This window comes from Vipera berus, assembly GCF_964194415.1.
Source record: "Vipera berus genome assembly, chromosome: 1".
Lineage (NCBI taxonomy): Eukaryota > Metazoa > Chordata > Lepidosauria > Squamata > Viperidae > Vipera > Vipera berus.
The window spans coordinates 42,272,675-42,296,763 of record NC_138202.1 but is presented as its reverse complement, the minus strand read 5'-3'; the positions used below and the strand labels follow the sequence as shown (position 1 = coordinate 42,296,763).

The 24,089-nt window shown below is 42.2% G+C and overlaps 1 protein-coding gene across 2 annotated transcripts in view; it reads right to left on the bottom strand.

Moving 5' to 3' along the window:
• ITPK1 (inositol-tetrakisphosphate 1-kinase) overlaps window positions 1-24,089 on the bottom strand; it is a 136,908-nt gene that overhangs the window by 93,282 nt on the left and 19,537 nt on the right. For both annotated transcript variants that reach the window (XM_081344762.1, XM_081344763.1), the window contains exon 2: window positions 13,546-13,570. In XM_081344762.1, coding sequence (XP_081200888.1) covers window positions 13,546-13,570 — 25 coding nt within the window. The remainder of the gene's footprint in view (window positions 1-13,545; window positions 13,571-24,089) is intronic.

The following is a 24,089-nucleotide window of genomic DNA, read 5'->3' as shown; positions in this document are numbered from 1 at the left end:
CCGCGGCCTCAAAACACTCCTTTTCCACCTGGCTGACCTAGACTGACAGGGATTTTTATTTAAAAAGTTTTACAGTACATTTTAACTTTATCAATCCCCCCCTCCCCCACCCCTATCTAACCCTCCCTATCCCTCTCCCCCATTCCCCCCTCCCCCCCGACTTCCCAGAGCTAAATACAGGGTATAGAAACAAAAAACAAACATAAGCATCCATATGCTATCTACAATAAACTATTAATTCTATCACCCTCTAGCTCATGTAAAATGATTACAAACAATATTAATATTACAGATAAAAAAAGAAGAAAAACAGAAAAGGAGCTTTACTCAAATGCTAAATGAAATTTCTTAGTCCCAATCCTTATTCATATTAATTTCAAAAAAAAACACAAAAACTTTCATCTACTATTTACCTCTAATTTCTAAACAAATTCTCAATTACGCGCCAAAAGCGCCTATCTCTATTAACCTTATTAATCTCAACCAAACTGAACTATGATCAAAAATAGTTCTTGCGTATATCACGCCAAATGTCTCACAATTCCAGATCATCCTTGAGTTCAAATAAAAAAGAAATTTAGGCAATCTAGCATGATTCATGACACGCTTAAAAAAAAACCCACTTTATCCATCTATACGTCTAGGACACCATTCCAATCTCCGATGAAAAAAAAAATAAAAAAATAAAAAAATTTATAATCCAATTAAGTACCCTTTATATGTAGTAAGTTAAGTAAAGTCAACTTGTTGTTAATTAGGAGCTTGCGTACCAAATCTTAAATTCAATAAATACTTTTGGTCCATAACCCTAATATGCGTTTCTTGCAACCAAATAACATCAGTCTTAAATTGTTTTAAATATTGAAAGACTTACTTTCTCCTCTATGATGAATTTAATCCACTGACATTCTAAATTAGAAATTTAGTCACCAATCTTGACGCCCCAAAGCTTTTGGAGCACATCTGAAATGGCCCCTGTAACTTCTTTGGACCGCGCCCCTCCCACAGCTTCACTGTAAGTACGCTTTGGAGGTTCCATAACTTTCTGCTGGTCTCGCTCCTGCTCTCGTCCCACTCGTCTTAGGGCGGCACGCGACATCCTCTGCTCTCCAGCAGCATCCGATGAGACTGTAACTTGATCCCCTCCAACACCATTCTCCTCTGTCTGTCTATCTGCAACATCTTGAGGCTTTCCCTCACCATACCCCTTTGCAGCTTCCAGAAGTGATAGGGGGGTTGCTTTTAACACGTTGCTATAAAAATCACGTGCCTGGGCCACAGTAACCAGACGATGTCTTTTACCTGGAATCTCCCATCTAAACTTGATATCACATTTCTTAAGTTCCTGTGTAAGAAATGCAAAATCTTTCCTTCTCCTTAAAATCTTTGGAGGAATCTCTTTTAAAACCAGAACTTCTTGCTCAGCAACTACCAATTTAGTATCATAAGCAGCTTGAATGACTTCATCTCTAATTACTCTCTTTGTAAAATAGACCACCACATCTCTGGGTAACTTCCTCTGTCTTGCAATCCATGAATTTACACGAAAAATTTTATCCATGCTTCCCTCAATTTCAGATGCTGGCTGGCCCAATACCACTTCCAAAGCCTCAGAGATCAGCTGCTTTAAATCTTCTTTAGGATTCTCTTTTAAGCCCCTGATTCTAATAGCATACTGCATCTGATGGTACTGAACAAGGCTCAATTCTCCGTCCATTTTGTCCCTTATATTTTCATTCTCTAATACCTTTACTTCTAATATAGAGTTCTTTTATTTATTTATTTATTTATTTATTAGTTTTTATAAACCGCCCTTCTCCCGAGGGACTCGGGGCGGTGTACAGAGGAAGGAAGGTCTGACTGAGATCCTCCACTTTTTCCCCCAGCTGTTGCACACATTCAGCTACACTTTCAATTATAGACAACATGTCTACCCTCATTGCTCTAAACTTCTCTTCCATCTTCTTCTCCAATTCCTCCTCCAGCTTTTTCAACTTTTCATCCATCATATCAGACATTAATTGTGAATGCTTTTCAAAGGCATCTTGTAAATCCTTAAGCGTCAATGCTGGAGGAGGTGCAGGAGGAAGCAAAGCTTGCAACGAGGTCTGCTGCACCGGGGAAGACCCCGCACTCCAAAGAGCTTTAGAAGTTTTGGCCGCCATCTTTCCCCACTTTCACTTGTTGCGCACTTTCACTTTAAAGCTATAAAATCCATTGAGCTAGAGAGTAAAAATAAAAGTCCACATCACCATGACCTCCTGTACCGCTCTGCCTGCATGTTGATACTCAAAGGTATTTCCTTCTGGCAGGGGTGGTTGCTAACGCCTGGCTCTGCTCCAAAAATCACGGAGCAAAGACGCTGCGCAGCTCGGAGCAACCCAGGCTTCGGGGGGGCTCAATCCTTTAGCCGCCCAAACTCACAGCTCAGGCGGCCCCGGAGAGCTCAACCCCTACCTGGGGCCTCACCCCCTCCTCTTCTCCCGAGGAGGGGGCTTCAAATCCATCTAAACAGCTGATCGGCGCTGTTTACGATGGATAAACACAGCTGCGGAGCGGACAGCCCGGAGACGGCTGTCTTCGGCGCCGCGTCGCCACCGGAAGTCCGACTGACAGGGATTTTAATTATATTTACAATTCTAACTCTATTCTTTAATTTATTTTAATTTATTTCAAATTTTTATTTTTAATTTACTGTACAGAGACTTTTAAGTTTTGTTGTTGTTAGCCGCCCTGAGTCCCTCAGGAGATAGGGCGGGATATAAATCCCATTAATAAATAAATAAATAAATTATGAATTTGGTTAATTTTATAACGGATAATTTTAGTTAGAATATGATTATTATATCTATAACCCTGTATTCAGCTCTGGGAAGTGGGGGGGAAAGGGGGGTGGTTTGGCGTGGGTGGGTTTTGGGGATATGTATTGTAATTTTTTTAAAAAAACTCTTTAATAAAAATTAAAAAAAGACTTCCTTTCAGGTGCCTGAAGAGTTCTATCTTATCTCCCTTCAACTTTTTAAAGCTAAACATGGCCAGTTCCTTTCTAACTTCTCTTCACAAAACTTCACATTCTTCTTGCCCTTCTCTGAACCTATTCCATCTTGTCTGAATCTGTAATGTTCGGAACTGAACACAATACTTGACACGAGGCCAGATTAACAGAGTAAAATAAAATTATTTCCATAATTTAGAAATTATATTTTTGCTGATGCAGCCTAACATTGCACTTGCCTTTTTTTGTAGCCTTGACACATTGCTGACTTATATTCAACTATCGTTCTAAGGTATTTTTCACAAGTATTATCTCCAAGTCACATACCAGTAGTCCTCGACTTACAACCATTTGGTTAGCATCAATTTGAAGATGCAATGAAAAGTATTTTACAGCCAGTTCTCAGAGTTATGACCACTTCAGCATATCCATGGTCATGTGATCAAAATTTGAACACTTGGCAACCAGCATGTAGTTCATGATGGTTATAGCATCCTAGGGCCATGTGATCACCATCTGCAACTTTCCCAGCTGTCTTTGAGTAAGCAAAGTCAATGGGGGAAGTCTGTAATTAACTTACAAAAGTGATTTACTTAACAACTGTTGTCAAAAAAGTCACAGAATAAGACAAAATGCACTTAACAACCAATTCACTTAGCAACAGAAGTTTCAGTCTCAACTATAGCCATAAGGCAAAAACTACCTGTATCCCTCATCTTATATCCAAGCATGTGATTACTGTTTCTTAACCAAAAATGTTTGTGTGTGTCTTTCTTGAATTGTATAATTTTTCTATTCATTTCTCTAATCAATAAAAACCAGAAAATGCTCTGAGAACACATTCCTTGCAATTAGCAGTTCTCAGAAGAGGAGTTTTCCACTCCTTGTAGTAAAGCACAGCCTCTTAATAATTTCCCCAAATCCTGCCTTCCCACCAGATCTCACTTAATTCTACAAGCAAATCCTTACTTATAGTGCTTAATCCAGCTGCTTTATATTCCTTCTATATCTCTGCTTAATTATCAGGACTCATTCAAACACATGCAACAGGCAATTAACAGTTCTCGGGATACGCTTCTTGCAATCAGCAACTATTCACAGCTGAACAAATACTTCCTCAGAACTATTTTTTCTTCCATTCAGTCGTGTCTAATTTCTCAGAAACTGCCTGGATAAGCCTGCGGTTTTCTTGGCAAGGTTTTTTAGAATTGGTTTGCCACTGCCCTCTTCCTATGGCTGGCCTGAGGTCACCCGGAGGGTTTTGTGCCTAAGACTAGAACTTTCAGTCTCCCATTTTCTAGCCCCATAAGTTTAATTGCACCTTCCCTATTCACTCTTTTATCTTTGGTTCTTCTTCCTGTTGAGATCCAAGCAAAGTCTTGCTAGACTTGTTCATTAGCATGAATACTACTCTGTATAATGATAAGGCTGTCTTTTAAGCCAATTTCAAAATATGATATAGAAATACCCATGCGAGGGCTTTTTTGTATGTGACAAGCAAAAATAATTGAAAATGTCTACCTATTCTAGATTGGCAAGAGCTGAGCTGGGTAACAGGAGCTCACCCCATCGCACAATCTCGGCTCTCAAACCTGGACTGTTGTTTTTCAGCTGACAAGCTCAGCATCTTTAAAGACTAAGCCCTTGCGCCCATTTGCTCAAATACAAACTGCAATTAGTCAAGAATTAGAAAACGAATAGGTCCCATACTTTTCTACTTGCTACAGTTATTTTTAATTTGTTTCTGTACATTATATGTTTTATGATTTAATCTTTATTTTGTTAACCACTCAGGGAGAGTGACTCATGCCAGCCATATCAAGCTTAGCTAAACAGTATGTAACACTGGAAAGAAAAATTAAAAGCAACTCTGCTGGTTAATACAAATGTTCCTCCAATCAGTTCATTAAATGTTTAGGATAGTTAGGATTGCTATTTTCCTTATTAGTATAAGGAAAAAAGATAAGAATATGTAAACGTCACCTCGCTAAGTATTTGTCCATTTTCAGAAATAAGCGTTTCAGTTAAATCCCTTTAGGCAGGGGTGTCAAACTGCTGGTGCACGGGCCTGATGCATCATAGCGAAGCTGCGCCCACCCCATTGCCGGCATTGGCAAAAAAAAGTCGCAATACATCGCGACATGTCACATGACATTGCGAGTTTGACACCCCTGCCTTTAGGCTATATATTTTTACCTTCACATTTTTTCATAGCAATCAGAATAGTTCAGCAGCAGAGAACTGACACCTTCAATTACAACCTAGTGATTTAATGCTATGCATTTATTAAAGATTTATCAGACTTTGCTATGTTTCCCCCCCCCCCCCAAAAAAAAAACTTTTGCAGAAATAAGCAAATATATAACCAACAGAGCTTTGATAGTGGGCAGTTAGTTCCCTATTTCAAACCTCTAACATGAATGTGTAATCTTTTTGCTATTAAGTAACAGAATGCTTAATTAGTAAAATTATACACAAAAATGGAGGACAGTTCAGAAAGGTTGCCATAGCAAGCACATGAGAGAGGACGGTATCAAGTCAAGGTTAAAAACAAAATACGTTTGAGAAAGTACAATGTTCTCTTGGACTTAATCTGCTAGTTCAGACTAAATCGCAACGACAACTTTGAATAACAAAAGTTATCAGTAAATGTAAGGGCTCTTCCTCTGTGCAGAAGGAATGAAACAACAGGTGTTTTTTCCCCTCAGTTATAAAGGAAAGCTATTTTTTAATGGTTTTATATGGGATCTATCCACGCTGTTTTAGTGCATGCCATACTCTCAGAATCCATCAGCATCACAGAATTTAAGATTTGATTTGAAATTTAGTGTGCTTTGATGTCTCAGCATAATCAATTTGTTTTTAAAACAAGATTGGCAACTTGTGTTACTTCAAAAGTGTTCCAATATCTCAGGGGCTGCCACAAAGAAGAGGGAGCCAAGCTATTCTCCAAAGCGCCCGAAGGCAGGACAAGAAGCAACGGATGGAAACTAGTCAAGGAGAGAAGCAACCTAGGACTAAGGAGAAACTTCCTGACAGTTAGAACAATTAACCAGTGGAACAACCTGCCACCAGAAGCAGTAAATGCTCCAACACTGGAAGTTTTTAAGAAGAGACTGAACAGCCATTTGTCTGAAATGGTATAGGGTTTCCTGCCTGAGCAGGGGGTTGGAATAGACTAGATGACCTCCAAGGTCCCTTCCAACTTTACTATTATGATTATGAAATGTTGTTGGACTCCATGAGCTTTAGCTAACAAAAGTAACTGGTGAGAGATAACAGGCATCGCGCTGGCTCACAACACTTGGAGGGTCACCTACACCCCTTAGCTATTCTTGCTGTACATAAGCACTTCTATAAAAACCAATTCAAAGTCCACTAATGAAATAGCATTGGGTTTAGTGTATTCTAGAGCAGGGGTCCCCAATCCTGGCCACTTTATGATTTGTGGACTTCAACTCCCTTCAATTCCTGGCTGAGGAATTCTGGGAGTTGAAGTCCACAAGTCATAAAGTGGCCAAGGTTGGGGACCCCTGTTCTAGAGAATAACAAGGATAAGGAAAAATATTTTTGGGTATGCAAAGGAAATAAAAATATAGCAAAGGACAAAGCAATGCATTTCTTTTCATATATGCTAATCTAAGACCTTAAAAGAGCCTTGGTGGAGCAGTGGGCTAATGCCTCCTTAAGTAACACCAGGTGCCTGCAATTAGTGCAGGTTCGCATCCCACCAGGCTCAAGGTTGACTCAGCCTTCCATCCTTCCGAGGTAGGTAAAATGAGGACCCAGATTGTTGGGGGCAATTAAGCTGACTTTGTAATAATGCCACTTGGGGGTGTGTGTGAAAGCCCTAATAAGCAGGTATATACATAGAATGAAGGCTACTGCTAAGCTTGTAAGCCGCCCTGAGTCTTCAGAGAAGGGCAGGATATAAATGGAATTAAAATTTAAAAAAAACTATCCAAGAAAAGTTTCAGATTGATGTTATACCTAATCCTAACAGGACTTGATTTAATAATACTTGGATAAATTACTAAAATATAGAATGTTGCAAGGGTATTTTTCTATTATTTGTGAATTGCCATTTAAACCAAATCTTCAGATTACTTCTGGCAGAGTACAGATTCAGAAGAACCTATTAACCACAACACTGATTCAGTGAGAAGGGGAGACAAATTAGCACCTTCCATCTGCAAATGTATTTCAAATCTCACTTTCCAAAGGACAACTAAATATTAAATAGAATATTTTAAAAGATCTATTCTACCAGCTATTTCAGACTCAATAAACATATTATAACTTCTATTTACTCAAACTTCAACTTTCAAGCTTGATATAAGTTCATGTATTAATGTACATTTGTGTTTATTATGAAAGGACCAAAGTATTTTTTTGACAAATATATCCCCTATCTTGAGTGTTTCATATACAATACAATAATTTTAACTAATCTATACAGATAATTTTCTAAGTTAATATTCTAAATTAAGAGTACACGATCATGTCAGATTAAGCAATGTTTGCTTGGGCACCAATATGTATTCATCCATCCTCTAGTTTGTAAACCATGCTTTGTTCCTTGGGATAGGTTCAGACATCACACTAATTAAGAAAAAAGAAAACAATGTCTGAAAGAGTTTAAGGCAGTAATTGGCAATTCTTGTTATATGAATAATTACCATTAATACATTTTGATCTATTATGACATTAATATTATAACAATATTAAGTGATCAACTACCCATCCAGAATTGAAGTTTGTTGTTGTTAGTTGTGAAGTCGTGTCCGACCCATCATGACCCCATGGACAATGTTCCTCCAGGCTTCCTGTCTTCTACCATCTTCTGGAGTCCATTTAAGCTCACACCTACTGCTTCAGTGACTCCATCCAGCCACCTCATTTTCTGTCGTCCCCTTCTTCTATTGCCCTCAATCTTTCCCAGCATTAGGTTCTTCTCCAGTGAGTCCTTCCTTCTCATTAGGTGGCTAAAGTATTTGAGTTTCAACTTCAGGATCTGGCCTTCTAAAGAGCAGTTAGGGTTGATCTCCTCTAGGACTGACCGGTTTGATCGCCTTGCAGTCCAAGGGACTCGCAGGAGTCTTCTCCAGCACCATAGTTCAAAGGCCTCAATTCTTTGGTGCTCAGCCTTTCTTATGGTCCAACTTTCACAGCCAAACATTGCAACTGGGAAGACCATGGCCTTGACTATACGCACTTTTGTTGACAGGGTGATGTCTCTGCTTTTTAGTATGCTGTCTAGATTTGCCATAGCTTTCCTCCCCAGGAGCAAGTGTCTTTTAATTTCTTGGCTGCAGTCACCATCTGTGGTGATGTTGGAGCACAGGAAAATAAAATCTGTCACTACTTCCATTTCTTCCCCATCTATTTGCCAGGAATTGAGAGGGCCGGATGCCATGATCTTGGTTTTCTTAATGTTGAGTTATTGAAGTTATAGATGTAAAATCACACTAAATTATTTTGTCTAAAAACAAAATTTGCTTTCAAGATGTTTTACCACATTTTCATTTCTTGGAATGTGTACTGTGTACCACATTTTGATTATTTTTTACAGTAGGTTTTCTACCTTTTTAATGGTCTCTAGGGGATTGCATACTTCTAATCTGATTATAACTATTATTTACATGCATCAAGGTCATCAGGGCAACAACTGAAGAAAAAAAATCCTAATATTGTTCTGACCATAAACGTTCTAGAATTGCATCATTCATATACTTTATGTATTTATCTGTTACATTTATTTGCCACATTTTTCACTGTGGGGCTACCATAGGCGACTTACTACAACAATAAAAAAGAAGAAATGAAAAGAATGTAAACAAAACAGAAGTAAAATAATAGAACAATGAAATAAACAATGAAAAAGAAAACAACAAGAATACATCAATATCATAACAAAGATGGTTGGGTGGACAGCAGATAGTGATGGAGTCTGCCATCAATTCAGCAGCTGCCTCCAGTGTGGAACTAGCCCTTGTTTAGATCAAGAATGACTATACCAATATTTTAAATAAATAATATTTATTTAAATAAATAAATAAAAATTAAAGTGGATTGCATTTCCACAGACATAGAATACAAGTTACAGATTCTTCAACACCCAACTCCTGATTCACACATAACAATCACAAAGGTTGATTTGCTTACAGTGTAATCTAGGCTAGTGCAAGCATTTTAAGCTGAGGTACTCCTGAATCCTCATTATATGAACACCGTTTTGAATTCTTTAATTCAATCTTCCTCAGTGTGGTACCCCCAAGATATAGTGGACTACAATTCCTGTCCTTTCCATCCAGCAGCCTAACACATATGGGGAGGCAGGAGATTGCTCTAAGCAAAATCAATTTTAAAAAGTATGCATTACTCTACCTGCAAGCCATTTCAATGGACTAACTCACTATGCAGATCAGCCACATTTTATTTCCTACAGCAAATCAAGCCCCAAGAATTTGGGGGATTCCTAAAGCAGTTTCTCTGATTTCAGATATAAACATAAATTTCTCTTCCATATGCCTTTGTAACTATTAAGATATATTTTGAAACATTAAATGTTCTGTTTTGAAGAATAAGTATCAGCAGTGCTTCGAATTTGAAAATTACAAAAGGCAAGCTACTTAATTCTTATAGTAAAAGCTATCTTTCAACTTTAGAATGAGCATGGCTGCAGCCATTTTTTCCTTCTCATTTCTAGTTGCACATAGCACAGAGGGAGGGGGGCTGCCAGGTGATGCGCTAGAGTCTAGACAAAACAGACTTTCTCTCTAGGACTTTCTCTCATGGGAACCAAGGTCATCGGCTGCTCCCGAGACTGCGGGCTGGGCGTTTCATGAAAAGCCCACCAAGAAACTGAGTGGGGAAACGTAGTTGCTTGCATAGCCTTAGGGGTGGGATTTCTTAACTTTGTACTGGGGAATTGTTATGCATCTCTTCAGACTTGGTTTCACTTTTGAAGTGCCAATACTTTGTATCAATAAACATGTTCTTGGAGGAATTTGCAAGCCTCGGAGTTCTGCTTTATTTGTCTCTGTCTGTCGGAACTATGACACTTATCACTATTAGTGTCACTGAAATTAAAAACTTTGAGGCACTGCCAATCAGAGAAATCAAAGAGTGCAGAGAACAGGAACAAAGATGATTAGAGGGCTGATGGCTAAAACATATGATGAATAGTTGCAGGAACTAGGTATGTCTAGTCCACAGGTCTGCAACCCGCGGCTCCGGAGCCGCATGCAGTTTTTCCTTTTGTGAGGGAACCGGTTCCGAGTGGCTCTTTCACTGTTTCAGGTTGCCGACCCCTGGTCTAGTCTAACGAAGAGAAGGACTAGGGGTGACATGATAGCAATCTTCCAATATCTGAAGGGTTGTCACAGAGAAGAGGAGGGGCGGTTCTCCAAAGTATCTGAGGGCAGGACAAGAAGTGACAGATGGATACTTATCAAGAGATCCCACCTAGAACTAAGGTGAAATTTCCTGACAGTGAGAACAATTAAATCAGTGGAATGGCTTGCTCTAGAAATTGTGGGTGCTTCCTCACTGGAGGATTTTAAGAAGTGTTTGGATGGCCATTTGTCCAGAATGGAATAGGGATTTGTCCTTGAGCAGGGGGTTGGACTAGAAGATCTCCAAGGTCTCTTCTAACTCTGTTGCTTTGTATCTAGAAATTTTCATCATAGAGACACTATCTCACCATTGCTCAACTTCAGATAAATATCAAAGTTTTCAATTAATGCATATGTCACAAGATAATTCTTACTAAGAACAATGATCTATGAGGCACCAAATATTTATATGTTTGAAGGTATTTATATTAGAATGAAATCCTTGGTCGCTATTTCACTTTGTACTATTTTTTGCTAGGAGTGTCTCCTTAAAGAATGGATTTGGGCAGTTATAGGTAGTCCTTGATTATGATGGCAATTGGGACTGGAATTTTCATCGCTAAGTGATGTGATTATAAAGCAAGGGAGGCGCAGTGAGGGTGAGGAGGGTATGCAAATGGCTAGCATGTCATGAGCGCAGAGAGATAGGGAAAGTGTAAGCGGGGTTGAAGGGGACGGACACGGAGAATGTGTGAGAAACATAAGTCAGGATGGGTGTGCGAGGAAGTCAAGGAATATATGGGAGCCACAATGAAGGCCTGGAGGGTGCAGCATGATATGTAAGGGGCAGGTTGGAGAAGTTGTGTGAGGGTGCCTGAGATGCATTGCATGACTCTAGGCGAGTGTAAGATGGTGTGTGAGAGGCATGGTGGGGTCAGAAAGAATGCATGGGGTTGCATGAGAAGCATGATTCAGGGAGGGTGCCCGACAGATGGTGCATAAGGGTGAAGCCTGAGTTGGAAAGGGTGTGCAGAGTATGAGGCAGCCATGGTAAGGGTACATGAGTGGATACCGGCATCTCGTATTGTCCAACAAGTTCCATCTCTTTTGATGGGGGGAGGTATTGCCCCCCACAGAAAGGGCTCACAACTTGGGTGTCCTCCTGGATTCACGGCTTAATTTGGAAGATCATCTAACAGCCGTGACCATGGGGGCCTTCGCACAGGTTCGCCTACTGCGCCAGTTGCGCCCCTTTTTGGACCGAGATGCCCTATGCACGGTTACCCACACCCTCGTCACTTCTCGCCTGGATTACTGCAATGCTCTTTACATGGGGCTGCCCTTGAAGAGCACCCGGAGGCTTCAACTGGTGCAAAATGCGGCCACGCGGGTGCTTATGGGAGTATCTCGGTACTCCCATGTTACACCACTCCTGCGCGAGCTGCATTGGCTTCCGGTTACCCTCCAAGTGCGATTCAAGGTGCTGGTAATAACCTTTAAAGCCCTGCATGGCTTAGGCCCGGGGTACTTGTGAGACCACCTGCTGCCATTGTCAACCTCCCATTGCCCAGTTCGCTCCCACAGTCGGCCTCCTCAGGGTTCCGTCGGCCAGGCAATGCCGGCTGGCGACCCCCAGGGGGAAAGCCTTCTCTGTGGGCGCGCCAACCCTCTGGAATGATCTACCCCCGGAGCTGCGCACAGCCCCTGACCTTCGGTCCTTCCGCCGTGACCTGAAGACCTGGTTGTTCCAACAAGCGGGCCTGGACTGACTACAATTTTTAATTAGGCTTTTACTGGGTTAAATTGTTTTGTAATTTTGTATTTATTGTTTAATTCTCTTTTAAATTTTTTACTCTATGTTTTTTAATTTTTATTGTTGTGAGCTGCCCTGAGTCCTCAGGGAGAAGGGCGGCATATAAAGTTAATAAAATGAAAATGAAATGAATGAGTGGCTGGCATGGCATGAGCTCAGAAAGGCTGGGGGAGGGTGAATGGATGTGGGCGATTTATTGCAGTGACTTGCTACTTTTCCTGCCAGCTTCCCATTGACTTTCTGGGAAAGCTAGCAGGGAAGTGATCATGTGGTGTTGCAAACAGTTGTAAGTATAAATTGATTGCCAAGTGTCCAGATCATGATCATGTGACTGCAGAGGCTGGAACTCTGAGGACCGATTCTAACTACTACTGTTCAGCACTATCATAATTTCAAATGGTTTTAGCTCAAGGACTACCTGTATTAGAAATGCAAGCATTACTACACAGTATACAAAGCCCCCTTCTGGTCTCCAATTTGTGCAATACTGATAAATATAAGTTGAAGTTAATCACACTGCAGATTTCATTACTAAATTATAGAGGGAAGCAGGAAAAGAAGGAAACAGACATAACATACCAGGAGAATTACAGGGATTTGAAATGGTCTATCTTCATTTGCAAAGCTACAGCACGGATTTGATTTGCATAAAAATTGAAGGAAGTGAAAATATACAAGGTCAATTAAATTAAAGCCCTCATACTTCTCCTTCTCTATATGAAACATTGCTAGATTCAGCGAAAACCAAGTGGCTTCCATTTGCCACATTGTACAAATTGGAATTGTTGTTCTTTTGTAACACAAATAACAAATCTACCAAGGAAACCAAGGAAAATTTTAAATACAATAATATTTGGGGTTATCCATATATGCAATTATTATTCATAAAAATTCATAAACTACAGATAATCCTCAACTTACAATCACATTTGGGACCAGAATGTTGCTTGTAACTCACAACAGTCATATGTTGAAGCACCCACATAACCAAACATGATTTTTATGGTGGCCATTAGGTGTATCATGTGGTTGTAACCGGCATGAAAGTTGGAAATTGTGGTCACATGAATGTGGCATGCTACAACCGGTCATAAACATGAGCCAATTGCCAAGTGCCCAAAATGCAGTCAGGTGGCTGAGGGCAGGGGAGCAACGTTTTACAGAAGTGCTTTACAGGCCATTAAGCACCCCTTTCAAGGCCACAGTAAAACTATGAACAATTGTTAAACGCCTGATCATAAGTCAAGGATTCCCTTTATTCAACTTTTAGAGCTAGATATCATTTTATATAAATGATTATATATATATATATATATATTAGAAAGAAAGATCAGAAGAGACTGATGCCATACAAGCATAAACATAACTATTAAAATAGAAATCAAACGTAATGCACTCACCTGTATAACCTCTATCCCTCTTTTTCTGAGGAAACAAAAAGGGGAAAAAAAGAAAAAAATATATTAGGGAAATGCACAACCAGTTATAAGTTTAACATCAGTAAAATAGTATTTGAAATAATTTTACACCTGAATATTTAAACTTTTAATTCAGTAGAAGAACTCCTTTGATACCGGTAATTTAAAACTTTTGTGATAAATTTGTATACTATTTACTGATTTGTGACCAAGTTCTATTAAAGTTAATGTCATTTAGTTTTGAGCAAAGTAAATATTTAATTAGAAGATTTTATACTCAGAAGTTACAATTCAAGCATTTTATAATCTCAATTTCCAAACCAAAATATAATTAATATAACAGCATAAAAACAATATTTTTCAACTTCAAGGTCTGTTTAAACTACAATTTGGTAGTACAACTGGCACAGTATATTTAATACTATACTATACTATACTATACTATACTATACTATACTATACTATACTATACTATACTATACTATACTATACTATATATTACGCTACACTATACTACACTACCACAATCTATGCCTTACCTATTACTACAATGTTATGAACAAAAACTTGAAATTGGATCATACAAAGTATGATATTTTGTGAATTGAGAAAATAAGTGATATATAAATCTACAAAATAAGTAGGCTGTACTTTTTAAAAACTCTATAAAAATATAGCTCACTGAGTATCCATTGTAACCATCAAACCACAAATTCTTTTTTCTTAAAAAACAGACATCAACTGCAAAAGAGTTCAGTGTGAAAAATAAAAAAATACATCTCCTGTATGGAAAAAAACCCCTAGTTTTTTGGAAAACATACTTGTGACAATATGAAAATTTGACAGAATCCTTTCAGTCTCTCTTTCTGTTTTCACACATAAAATCTAAAGGAGAAAATATATGATTCTGAAAAAAATGGTTGGTAAGAATGAACAAAATTTTAAAATACCGTATATACTTGAGTATAAGCCGACTCGAGTATAAGCCGAGACCCCCAATTTCACCCCCAAAAACTGGAAAAAGTTATTGACTCGAGTATAAGCCGATCCGCCGTTCTGCAAGCCTCTGCCGCCAGCAGAGGCTCGATCCGCCATTTTGCAAGCCTGAATACACAGGAATACCCTGTGTGGCCAAGGCTCGTCGGCAGGTCTCCGTTCCTCCTGCCGACCTTTGGGGAGGTTTGGGCGCCTCCCCAAACCTCCCCAAACCTCGGCAGGTCTCCGTTCCTGTTTGGGGAGGTTTGGGCGCCTCCCCAAACCTCCCCAAACCTCGGCAGGTCTCCGTTCCTCCGCGCAGACCTGCCGACCTTTGGGGAGGTTTGGGCGCCTCCCCAAACGTCCCCAAACCTCGGCAGGTCTCCGTTCCTGTTTGGGGAGGTTTGGGCGCCTCCCCAAACCTCCCCAAACCTCGGCAGGTCTCCGTTCCTCCGCGCAGACCTGCCAACGTTTGGGGAGGTTTGGGCGCCTCCCCAAACCTCCCCAAACCTCGGCAGGTCTCCGTTCCTGTTTGTGGAGGTTTGGGCGCCTCCCCAAACCTCCCCAAACCTCGGCAGGTCTCCGTTCCTCCGCGCAGACCTGCCGACCTTTGGGGAGGTTTGGGCGCCTCCCCAAACGTCCCCAAACCTCGGCAGGTCTCCGTTCCTGTTTGGGGAGGTTTGGGCGCCTCCCCAAACCTCCCCAAACCTCGGCAGGTCTCCGTTCCTCCGCGCAGACCTGCCGACCTTTGGGGAGGTTTGGGCGCCTCCCCAAACGTCCCCAAACCTCGGCAGGTCTCCGTTCCTCCGCGCAGACCTGCCGACCTTTGGGGAGGTTTGGGCGCCTCCCCAAACGTCCCCAAACCTCGGCAGGTCTCCGTTCCTGTTTGGGGAGGTTTGGGCGCCTCCCCAAACCTCCCCAAACCTCGGCAGGTCTCCGTTCCTCCGCGCAGACCTGCCGACCTTTGGGGAGGTTTGGGCGCCTCCCCAAACGTCCCCAAACCTCGGCAGGTCTCCGTTCCTGTTTGGGGAGGTTTGGGCGCCTCCCCAAACCTCCCCAAACCTCGGCAGGTCTCCGTTCCTCCGCGCAGACCTGCCGACCTTTGGGGAGGTTTGGGCGCCTCCCCAAACGTCCCCAAACCTCGGCAGGTCTCCGTTCCTGTTTGGGGAGGTTTGGGCGCCTCCCCAAACCTCCCCAAACCTCGGCAGGTCTCCGTTCCTCCGCGCAGACCTGCCGACGTTTGGGGAGGTTTGGGCGCCTCCCCAAACCTCCCCAAACCTCGGCAGGTCTCCGTTCCTGTTTGGGGAGGTTTGGGCGCCTCCCCAAACCTCCCCAAACCTCGGCAGGTCTCCGTTCCTCCGCGCAGACCTGCCGACCTTTGGGGAGGTTTGGGCGCCTCCCCAAACCTCCCCAGGTCTCCGTTCCTGTTTGGGGAGGTTTGGGCGCCTCCCCAAACCTCCCCAAACCTCGGCAGGTCTCCGTTCCTCCTGCCGACCTTTGGGGAGGTTTGGGCGCCTCCCCAAACCTCCCCAAACCTCGGCAGGTCTCCGTTCCTCCTGCCGACCTTTGGGGAGGTTTGGGCGCCTCCCCAAACCTCCCCAAACCTCGGCAGGTCTCCGTTCCTGTTTGGGGAGGTTTGGGCGCCTCCCCAAACCTCCCCAAACCTCGGCAGGTCTCCGTTCCTCCGCGCAGACCTGCCGACGTTTGGGGAGGTTTGGGGAGGCGCCCAAACCTCCCCAAAGGTCGGCAGGAAGAACGGAGACCTGCCGAGGTTTGGGGAGGTTTGGGGAGGCGCCCAAACCTCCCCAAAGGTCGGCAGGTCTGCGCGGAGGAACGGAGACCTGCCGAGGTTTGGGGAGGTTTGGGGAGGCGCCCAAACCTCCCCAAACAGGAACGGAGACCTGCCGAGGTTTGGGGAGGTTTGGGGAGGCGCCCAAACCTCCCCAAACGTCGGCAGGTCTGCGCGGAGGAACGGAGACCTGCCGAGGTTTGGGGAGGTTTGGGGAGGCGCCCAAACCTCCCCAAACAGGAACGGAGACCTGCCGAGGTTTGGGGACGTTTGGGGAGGCGCCCAAACCTCCCCAAAGGTCGGCAGGTCTGCGCGGAGGAACGGAGACCTGCCGAGGTTTGGGGAGGTTTGGGGAGGCGCCCAAACCTCCCCAAACAGGAACGGAGACCTGCCGAGGTTTGGGGACGTTTGGGGAGGCGCCCAAACCTCCCCAAAGGTCGGCAGGTCTGCGCGGAGGAACGGAGACCTGCCGAGGTTTGGGGAGGTTTGGGGAGGCGCCCAAACCTCCCCAAACAGGAACGGAGACCTGCCGAGGTTTGGGGACGTTTGGGGAGGCGCCCAAACCTCCCCAAAGGTCGGCAGGTCTGCGCGGAGGAACGGAGACCTGCCGAGGTTTGGGGACGTTTGGGGAGGCGCCCAAACCTCCCCAAAGGTCGGCAGGTCTGCGCGGAGGAACGGAGACCTGCCGAGGTTTGGGGAGGTTTGGGGAGGCGCCCAAACCTCCCCAAACAGGAACGGAGACCTGCCGAGGTTTGGGGACGTTTGGGGAGGCGCCCAAACCTCCCCAAAGGTCGGCAGGTCTGCGCGGAGGAACGGAGACCTGCCGAGGTTTGGGGAGGTTTGGGGAGGCGCCCAAACCTCCCCAAACAGGAACGGAGACCTGCCGAGGTTTGGGGACGTTTGGGGAGGCGCCCAAACCTCCCCAAAGGTCGGCAGGTCTGCGCGGAGGAACGGAGACCTGCCGAGGTTTGGGGAGGTTTGGGGAGGCGCCCAAACCTCCCCAAACAGGAACGGAGACCTGCCGAGGTTTGGGGACGTTTGGGGAGGCGCCCAAACCTCCCCAAAGGTCGGCAGGTCTGCGCGGAGGAACGGAGACCTGCCGAGGTTTGGGGACGTTTGGGGAGGCGCCCAAACCTCCCCAAAGGTCGGCAGGTCTGCGCGGAGGAACGGAGACCTGCCGAGGTTTGGGGAGGTTTGGGGAGGCGCCCAAACCTCCCCAAACAGGAACGGAGACCTGCCGAGGTTTGGGGACGTTTGGGGAGGCGCCCAAACCTCCCCAAAGGTCGGCAGGTCTGCGCGGAGGAACGGAGAGCTGCCGAGGTTTGGGGAGGTTTGGGGAGGCGCCCAAACCTCCCCAAAGGTCGGCAGGAAGAACGGAGACCTGCCGAGGTTTGGGGAGGTTTGGGGAGGCGCCCAAACCTCCCCAAACGTCGGCAGGTCTGCGCGGAGGAACGGAGACCTGCCGAGGTTTGGGGAGGTTTGGGGAGGCGCCCAAACCTCCCCAAACAGGAACGGAGACCTGCCGAGGTTTGGGGACGTTTGGGGAGGCGCCCAAACCTCCCCAAAGGTCGGCAGGTCTGCGCGGAGGAACGGAGACCTGCCGAGGTTTGGGGAGGTTTGGGGAGGCGCCCAAACCTCCCCAAACAGGAACGGAGACCTGCCGAGGTTTGGGGACGTTTGGGGAGGCGCCCAAACCTCCCCAAAGGTCGGCAGGAGGAACGGAGACCTGCCGAGGTTTGGGGAGGTTTGGGGAGGCGCCCAAACCTCCCCAAAGGTCGGCAGGAGGAACGGAGACCTGCCGAGGTTTGGGGAGGCGCCCAAACCTCCCCAAACGTCGGCAGGTCTGCGCGGAGGAACGGAGACCTGCCGAGGTTTGGGGAGGCGCCCAAACCTCCCCAAACGTCGGCAAGTCTCCGTTCCTCCGCGCCCTGCCTGCCTGCTTCTTTCCGCTGCGGAAAGAAGCAGGCAGGCAAGGCGCGGAGTTTGGGGAGGTGCGCGCGCACCTCCCCAAACCTCCCCAAACTTCGGCAGGTCTCGGACGGCGGTGGCTTGGGAGAGGTGCGGGCGATCCCGGAAGCACCAAAGCCTCGGCCGCGCACAAGTCCTCGGTAAGTTTTTTTGTTGACTGGAGTATAAGCCGAAGTGGAATTTTTCAGCCCAAAAAGTGGGCTGAAAAATTCGGCTTATACTCAAGTATATACGGTAAGTTACTTCATTAGCTTGTTGCAACTCATTATAGCAGATACATATATTTCCAAGGCTGTAACAGAAACCTTCACACACATGAAGTCTCCCTGCTGTGTGGCCACATGATCCTGGAAACATACAACATTGCTTTAATGAGTTGGAGTCAGGTGATACATTTATTAGTGGAGGTTCTAAAGCACCTCTTCCAAAGCAAATTTAAAGCACTGCATAGCCCTATATCCAAACCAATTAAACCCAACAAATAATATCTGAGGCATCATCTAGTTATAATTACTTTAAGAAGTTATATTTTCATAGATTCCTCCATACATTATCTCAAGCTTATATTTGATATTCCTAAAAATCAAAATGCAATCAATTCCAGAAATCCATATACTTTTCCCAAAACCAGCTCAAAAGCAACTAAGAAGGAATTTGCAGGATAAATCTTTAAACTATAAGAGGAGTAAATATTCCATGTTAGAAATATGAAATGACCAAAGGGAAACAGAAGCATAACAGCCAAAGAATGTGCTCTGGGGAACAGAAAGAGACCAACTAAGGGAAAGTCTATCTGATTTTTTAAAATTGCATATTTTAACCTATGGCATATTTTATGCTTCACTGAGTGTTAATCAAGCACGTGAGTGTTGTTTTTCTTTTTAAATTGACTTTTGGACTGAAGAGATGGACCATTATATCATATTACTAGGGACCATAGTTTAATGATGTTTCTATTGCAAAAAGTAATCTTGCACTGCACTGACCCTCAGCATATTTCCTTAAAGAAGCATCAAGAAGCAAGTGACCAAATTATTCAGGGACGTGACAACTCTAAATGTCACATTTTGTATAAAGCAGTTTCATATCTTTTCTACGGCCCTTTTTCTAGAAATATTGATATTAAGATTTAATCAGAAACAAAGTTTTATTAAAATACACTGGTTATATTTTAATAACTTATTTTACAAAGAGTGGTTTATTTACTTGCATGCCATCTTTATTTTTTTTTTTAATAAATAACTCAAGGCGAGAAACTCCTTCATCCTCCTATTTTCCCCACCTCAGCCCTATGACGTGAGTCAGGCTGAGAGAGTATGGACTGGTCCAAGTCCCAGCTGACTTTCATGGCTCAGGCATGACTAGAATTTATGATCTCCCACTTTCAAGTTTGGTCCCTTTAACCAACCACTAGACCAAATATTTACTCAAAGCATTTCTAATATACAAGAACACATCACGAGTAGTAATTTTTCCCCAAGATTGATAGCGAAAGATGATCTGACCTTCACTAATCAGGATTCCTTAACGCATAATAGCATTCTAAATCCTTTTCCTCTTGAACTTGTGACACTTGCAGTCTTTCTGTCTTGGATTAGATTAAAAGGGCTTTGACAGGGCTTTTTTCAGCAAGGCAGAAACCCCGTTGAAGACTCAGTGTAAGCTGGATAAAAAACCGCCACCCACCAGTATTTAATGTCGAAGTTTTTCATCATGCAGGGAGCAAGTTAAGGGAGATTATAATAAAGACAACAAATTTAGAGAACCAGAACTCAATTTGTTGTACTTTCAAGTTTTATAACGGAATGAGATTAGGTAAAAGTCTCACAATGAAGGAATATTTTGATATAAAGTCTAAACCATAATCTCACTGATGGAAACCCTGGCTATTTAAAAAGGAAAGTCCATTTTTCTCTGACTATTAGAGCTTGTTACCTAAACAATGCCAAAAAAAGAGCTCAGATTTGTGATAAATGAGATATGAAAAAAGAGGAAACTAATCATCCATTGCTTTTGGTAGGGGGATGTTTTGAACTAGATGTTTAGTTTCTTTCATTTTTCCTTCTCTGTCAACAAACAAAGTTAACAGTTAAAAATACTTAAGGTAGCAATACTAATACCCACAGGCACAGACCCATAATATCTTTAAGAGGTTTATACATAATCTACATGGCAGTATTCTGAAATTTTATTAATACACTGAAACATCCCAGTGTTCTTCAGTAAATGAAATTAAAATGTTATTTTTTTTAGAAACCTAGACCTAAAATGGTCATTCTTCTACTTACTGGCTCCAAATTCATTTAATCAACATATTAGATTAAAAGGGCTTTGACAATATAAAGTCAGCAAGGCATAGAAATCTAAGAAATCTCTTAGAAGAAATAAGAAGTCATGAACTTTGGGAAATTATTTACTTGTTTATTTCTTTATAAAGTTTATCTAATCACCCAACCTGTAAAAAATAACACTGGGAAGTTCACAACAATACTATGATACAATACATTTAGAGGCTAAATAATTTATTGCTTCCTAAACCTATAGGTTTTATTCTTATTGCTTTATTTGTTAAATTTATTTGCTACCTATCTTGCCCTGGGGCTATTCTAGGAGGCTTACAATAATAAAAAGGATTACACCAATAAAATGAAAGAAATGAAAAGCGTGTAAACAGGTAACAATGAGAATTTCTTAGGAAACAATAAGAATTAAGTCACTGCACAGATCTGGATCATATTAATCAGAATGTTGTTGTTGTTGTTAGCTGCGAATTCATGTCCGACCCATTGCAACCCTATGGACAACGTTCCTTCAGGCCTTCCTGTCCTCAACCATCTTCTGGAGTCCATTTAAGCTCACGCCTACTGCTTCAGTGACTCCATCCAGCCACCTCATTCTCTGTCGTCCCCTTCTTCTCTTGCCCTCAATCTTTCCCAGCATTAGGCTCTTCTCCAGTGAGTCCTTCCTTCTCATTAGGTGGCCAAAGTATTTGAGTTTTAGCTTCAGGATCTGGCCTTCTAAAGAGCAGTCAGGGTTGATCTCCTCTAGGATCAGAATACTGAACTTCAAATATGAATGCCAGGCATTAATTTCAGCCATGAAATTTGTTATAGAAATGCACAGCATTTTTCAAACTTGGAATCTTCTTTCAATTCTGCTCCTTCCAACATAAGGATAAAATATACAAGGTTGTCTCACTCTATTGCCAACCTGCAGCCAGTCGCTTTCCCCATGTTTAGATTGTGGTCTCCTATACTTGTTTACATTTAACATGAGGACAGTATGAAGTGTTGAGATTCCTATTTTCTTAAGAACATTCCAGAACTTAACATAATCAGCATACAAACATTTGAAAGAACAGCTTCACACAATGTAAAGTTTTTTCTTTTTTAAGATATACGGCCAATATATTTTAATATTTTATTTTCATTCAAACATAAAGATATAACTGAAAAGTGATATAACTGAAAAGTGATATAACTGAAAAAAATGAAAAATTGAGCTTGCAGTGATTTATTCAACAAAGAATTAACATATGTCATTCATTTCTGTGACCCATGTACATATAATTTATGCAGCTTTTTTCTAATGATAGGTTTATGTATTGTGATATAAATAATGGTAAAAGCACTACTACTAGATCACTGGAGGTTTTTAAGAAGAGACTGGACAACCATTTGTCTGAAATGGTAAAGGCCGGGTTTCCTGCCTAAGCAATGAGTTGGTCTAGATGACCTCCAAGGTCCCTTCCAACTTTATTACTATCACTATTACTATCTTCCTCCAAATGTGCTGGATTACAACTATTATCACTCTGGTCAATATAACATGTTGGTTAGTCCTGTAATTTATAATTTCGCTATGCACTTGCATAAAAATCAGTAAGGATCTGCATCAAAATCATTATTCTTTTATATACGGCAACACAAGGTTAGGAATAAGTGATTATCCAAGGATATTACTCAGTAGGATACAAGCCAAACTTAAGTATGGGCAGAATTGTATAAAAGCAGCCACAGAGTTTCCAAAGTAGATGATTCATTATAGTACAAATACCACATGCTGATGTGTTAATAGATCAAGTGAGTATGGTAAACTAAAAAAAATCAGAATGAAAATGATTGGGGCCACTGTATAGCTATAAAGATGACAGTGTGCCTCAGTGGAAAATTTCCATTAATTGTAAGGAGTTACACAGCAATTAGTTTAATATGGTTCAAGGTACTCTGTAAAAATAGCAAATAAGAGCAGTGCGTAACTTAAGAGTCATTATCTTTGCCACAAATAGGGCAAATTAGCAGAAATGTGTTTGCCTCTCTTTAAAAGTTTTAAATGTCATTTACGACAAATTAGCTATCATTTGTATAAGCAACCTAAGCATTCCTACCAAATGAAAATTACAGAAAGAAATGTCACAATAGTATTTGGACTCTAGAAAAATAGTAGAGCTATTACCTACAATTCTGTTAGTCAAATCCAGAAAGCCTTTATTCTGTCTGATTTTGCTTTATTTCACATCTGAGACAGAACTATTACTGGGTTTATTCATATCATCAAGTCAAATTATGATTTGTTTGGTTTTGATTTCACGTTTTGTATGAATTTGGTGCTTGTGGCTTATCTATCAAATTACTTTTAAAACCAAAACAATATACGGTACTCAAGTTTTGGTTTCTTTTTCCTTTTAGAACAGGTACATTTTGAGACTATGTAGATTTTTTCAGTGATTCTTAAGGTGTTGTCTACAGAGATCCAAGATGGTCTGCCATATCTTCCTCATACACCCTGCCTTCCCACATAGCCTCACGGTCAGCTAGTTTGCAAGAATGGATCAGTTACTAAAAACTGTTTCACTAAAAGCAAGAAAGTGATAATACAAGCAGCATCGTGAGTACAATGTTTCAGCAATTTGAATTTTCAACAGGCCTTCAGCACAGATCTGATTCTCAATCTACATGTACACTGCTATACTAAATGTAACTGTAATCTTGTACAAACCACTCAGAAGAAAAGTACAAATTACAAATACAATGATGACTAATATAGGTTTTTACCAGACTGAAGTCCATCCATTCTTAGCCCCTTAGTATTTATGGGGTTTCTACTGAATATAATTCTTGCCCAATAGGTTTGTGTTAAGAGATGTTCCTATTCTGATATGACTAAAATAATTTTTAAAGTCCTTTAAAAATAGAAAATGTGGTAAGGCATACATAAATGCAATGTCATTTTCTAATTTGCCAAATATATGAATTCTTGTGTTCTTAAAGATGAAAACGTAGAGAGGATTGTTTGTTTCATTGGGTAGTCTCAGTCCTAGATTAACCATTAAGTGAAATAATCACGTGCTTAGAGCACCAAAGGAAGAAAGGTACTACTAAGTATTTCCCCCTATTTCCTCATGTCCCTAACTCTTTCACTGCCACACTCAACTTTAGTTGTTTTTTTTATAATTGACCTTAACTGCTGTTTAAAGAAGAGGTTTTTTTTAAAGGGGGAACCTGTTAAGCAACGACAGTTTAAAAGTTTGATTTGAAAATGTCATTGAATTTTGTATTTCTGTCCCCTGGTGTGAGCATTTTGATTCTGTCAAGTGGCACCTCTATTGGCCTGTGTTTAGGGCAGGGTTAGGCAACCTTGGCTCTTTGATGACTCATGGACTTCAACTCCTAAAATTCCTGAGCCAGCCATGCTGGCTCAGGAATTCTGGGAGTTGAAGTCCATGAGTCATCAAAGAGCCAAGGTTGCCTACCCCTGGTTGAGGGCATTACTTGGCCTTGACCCAGTTCTGGGC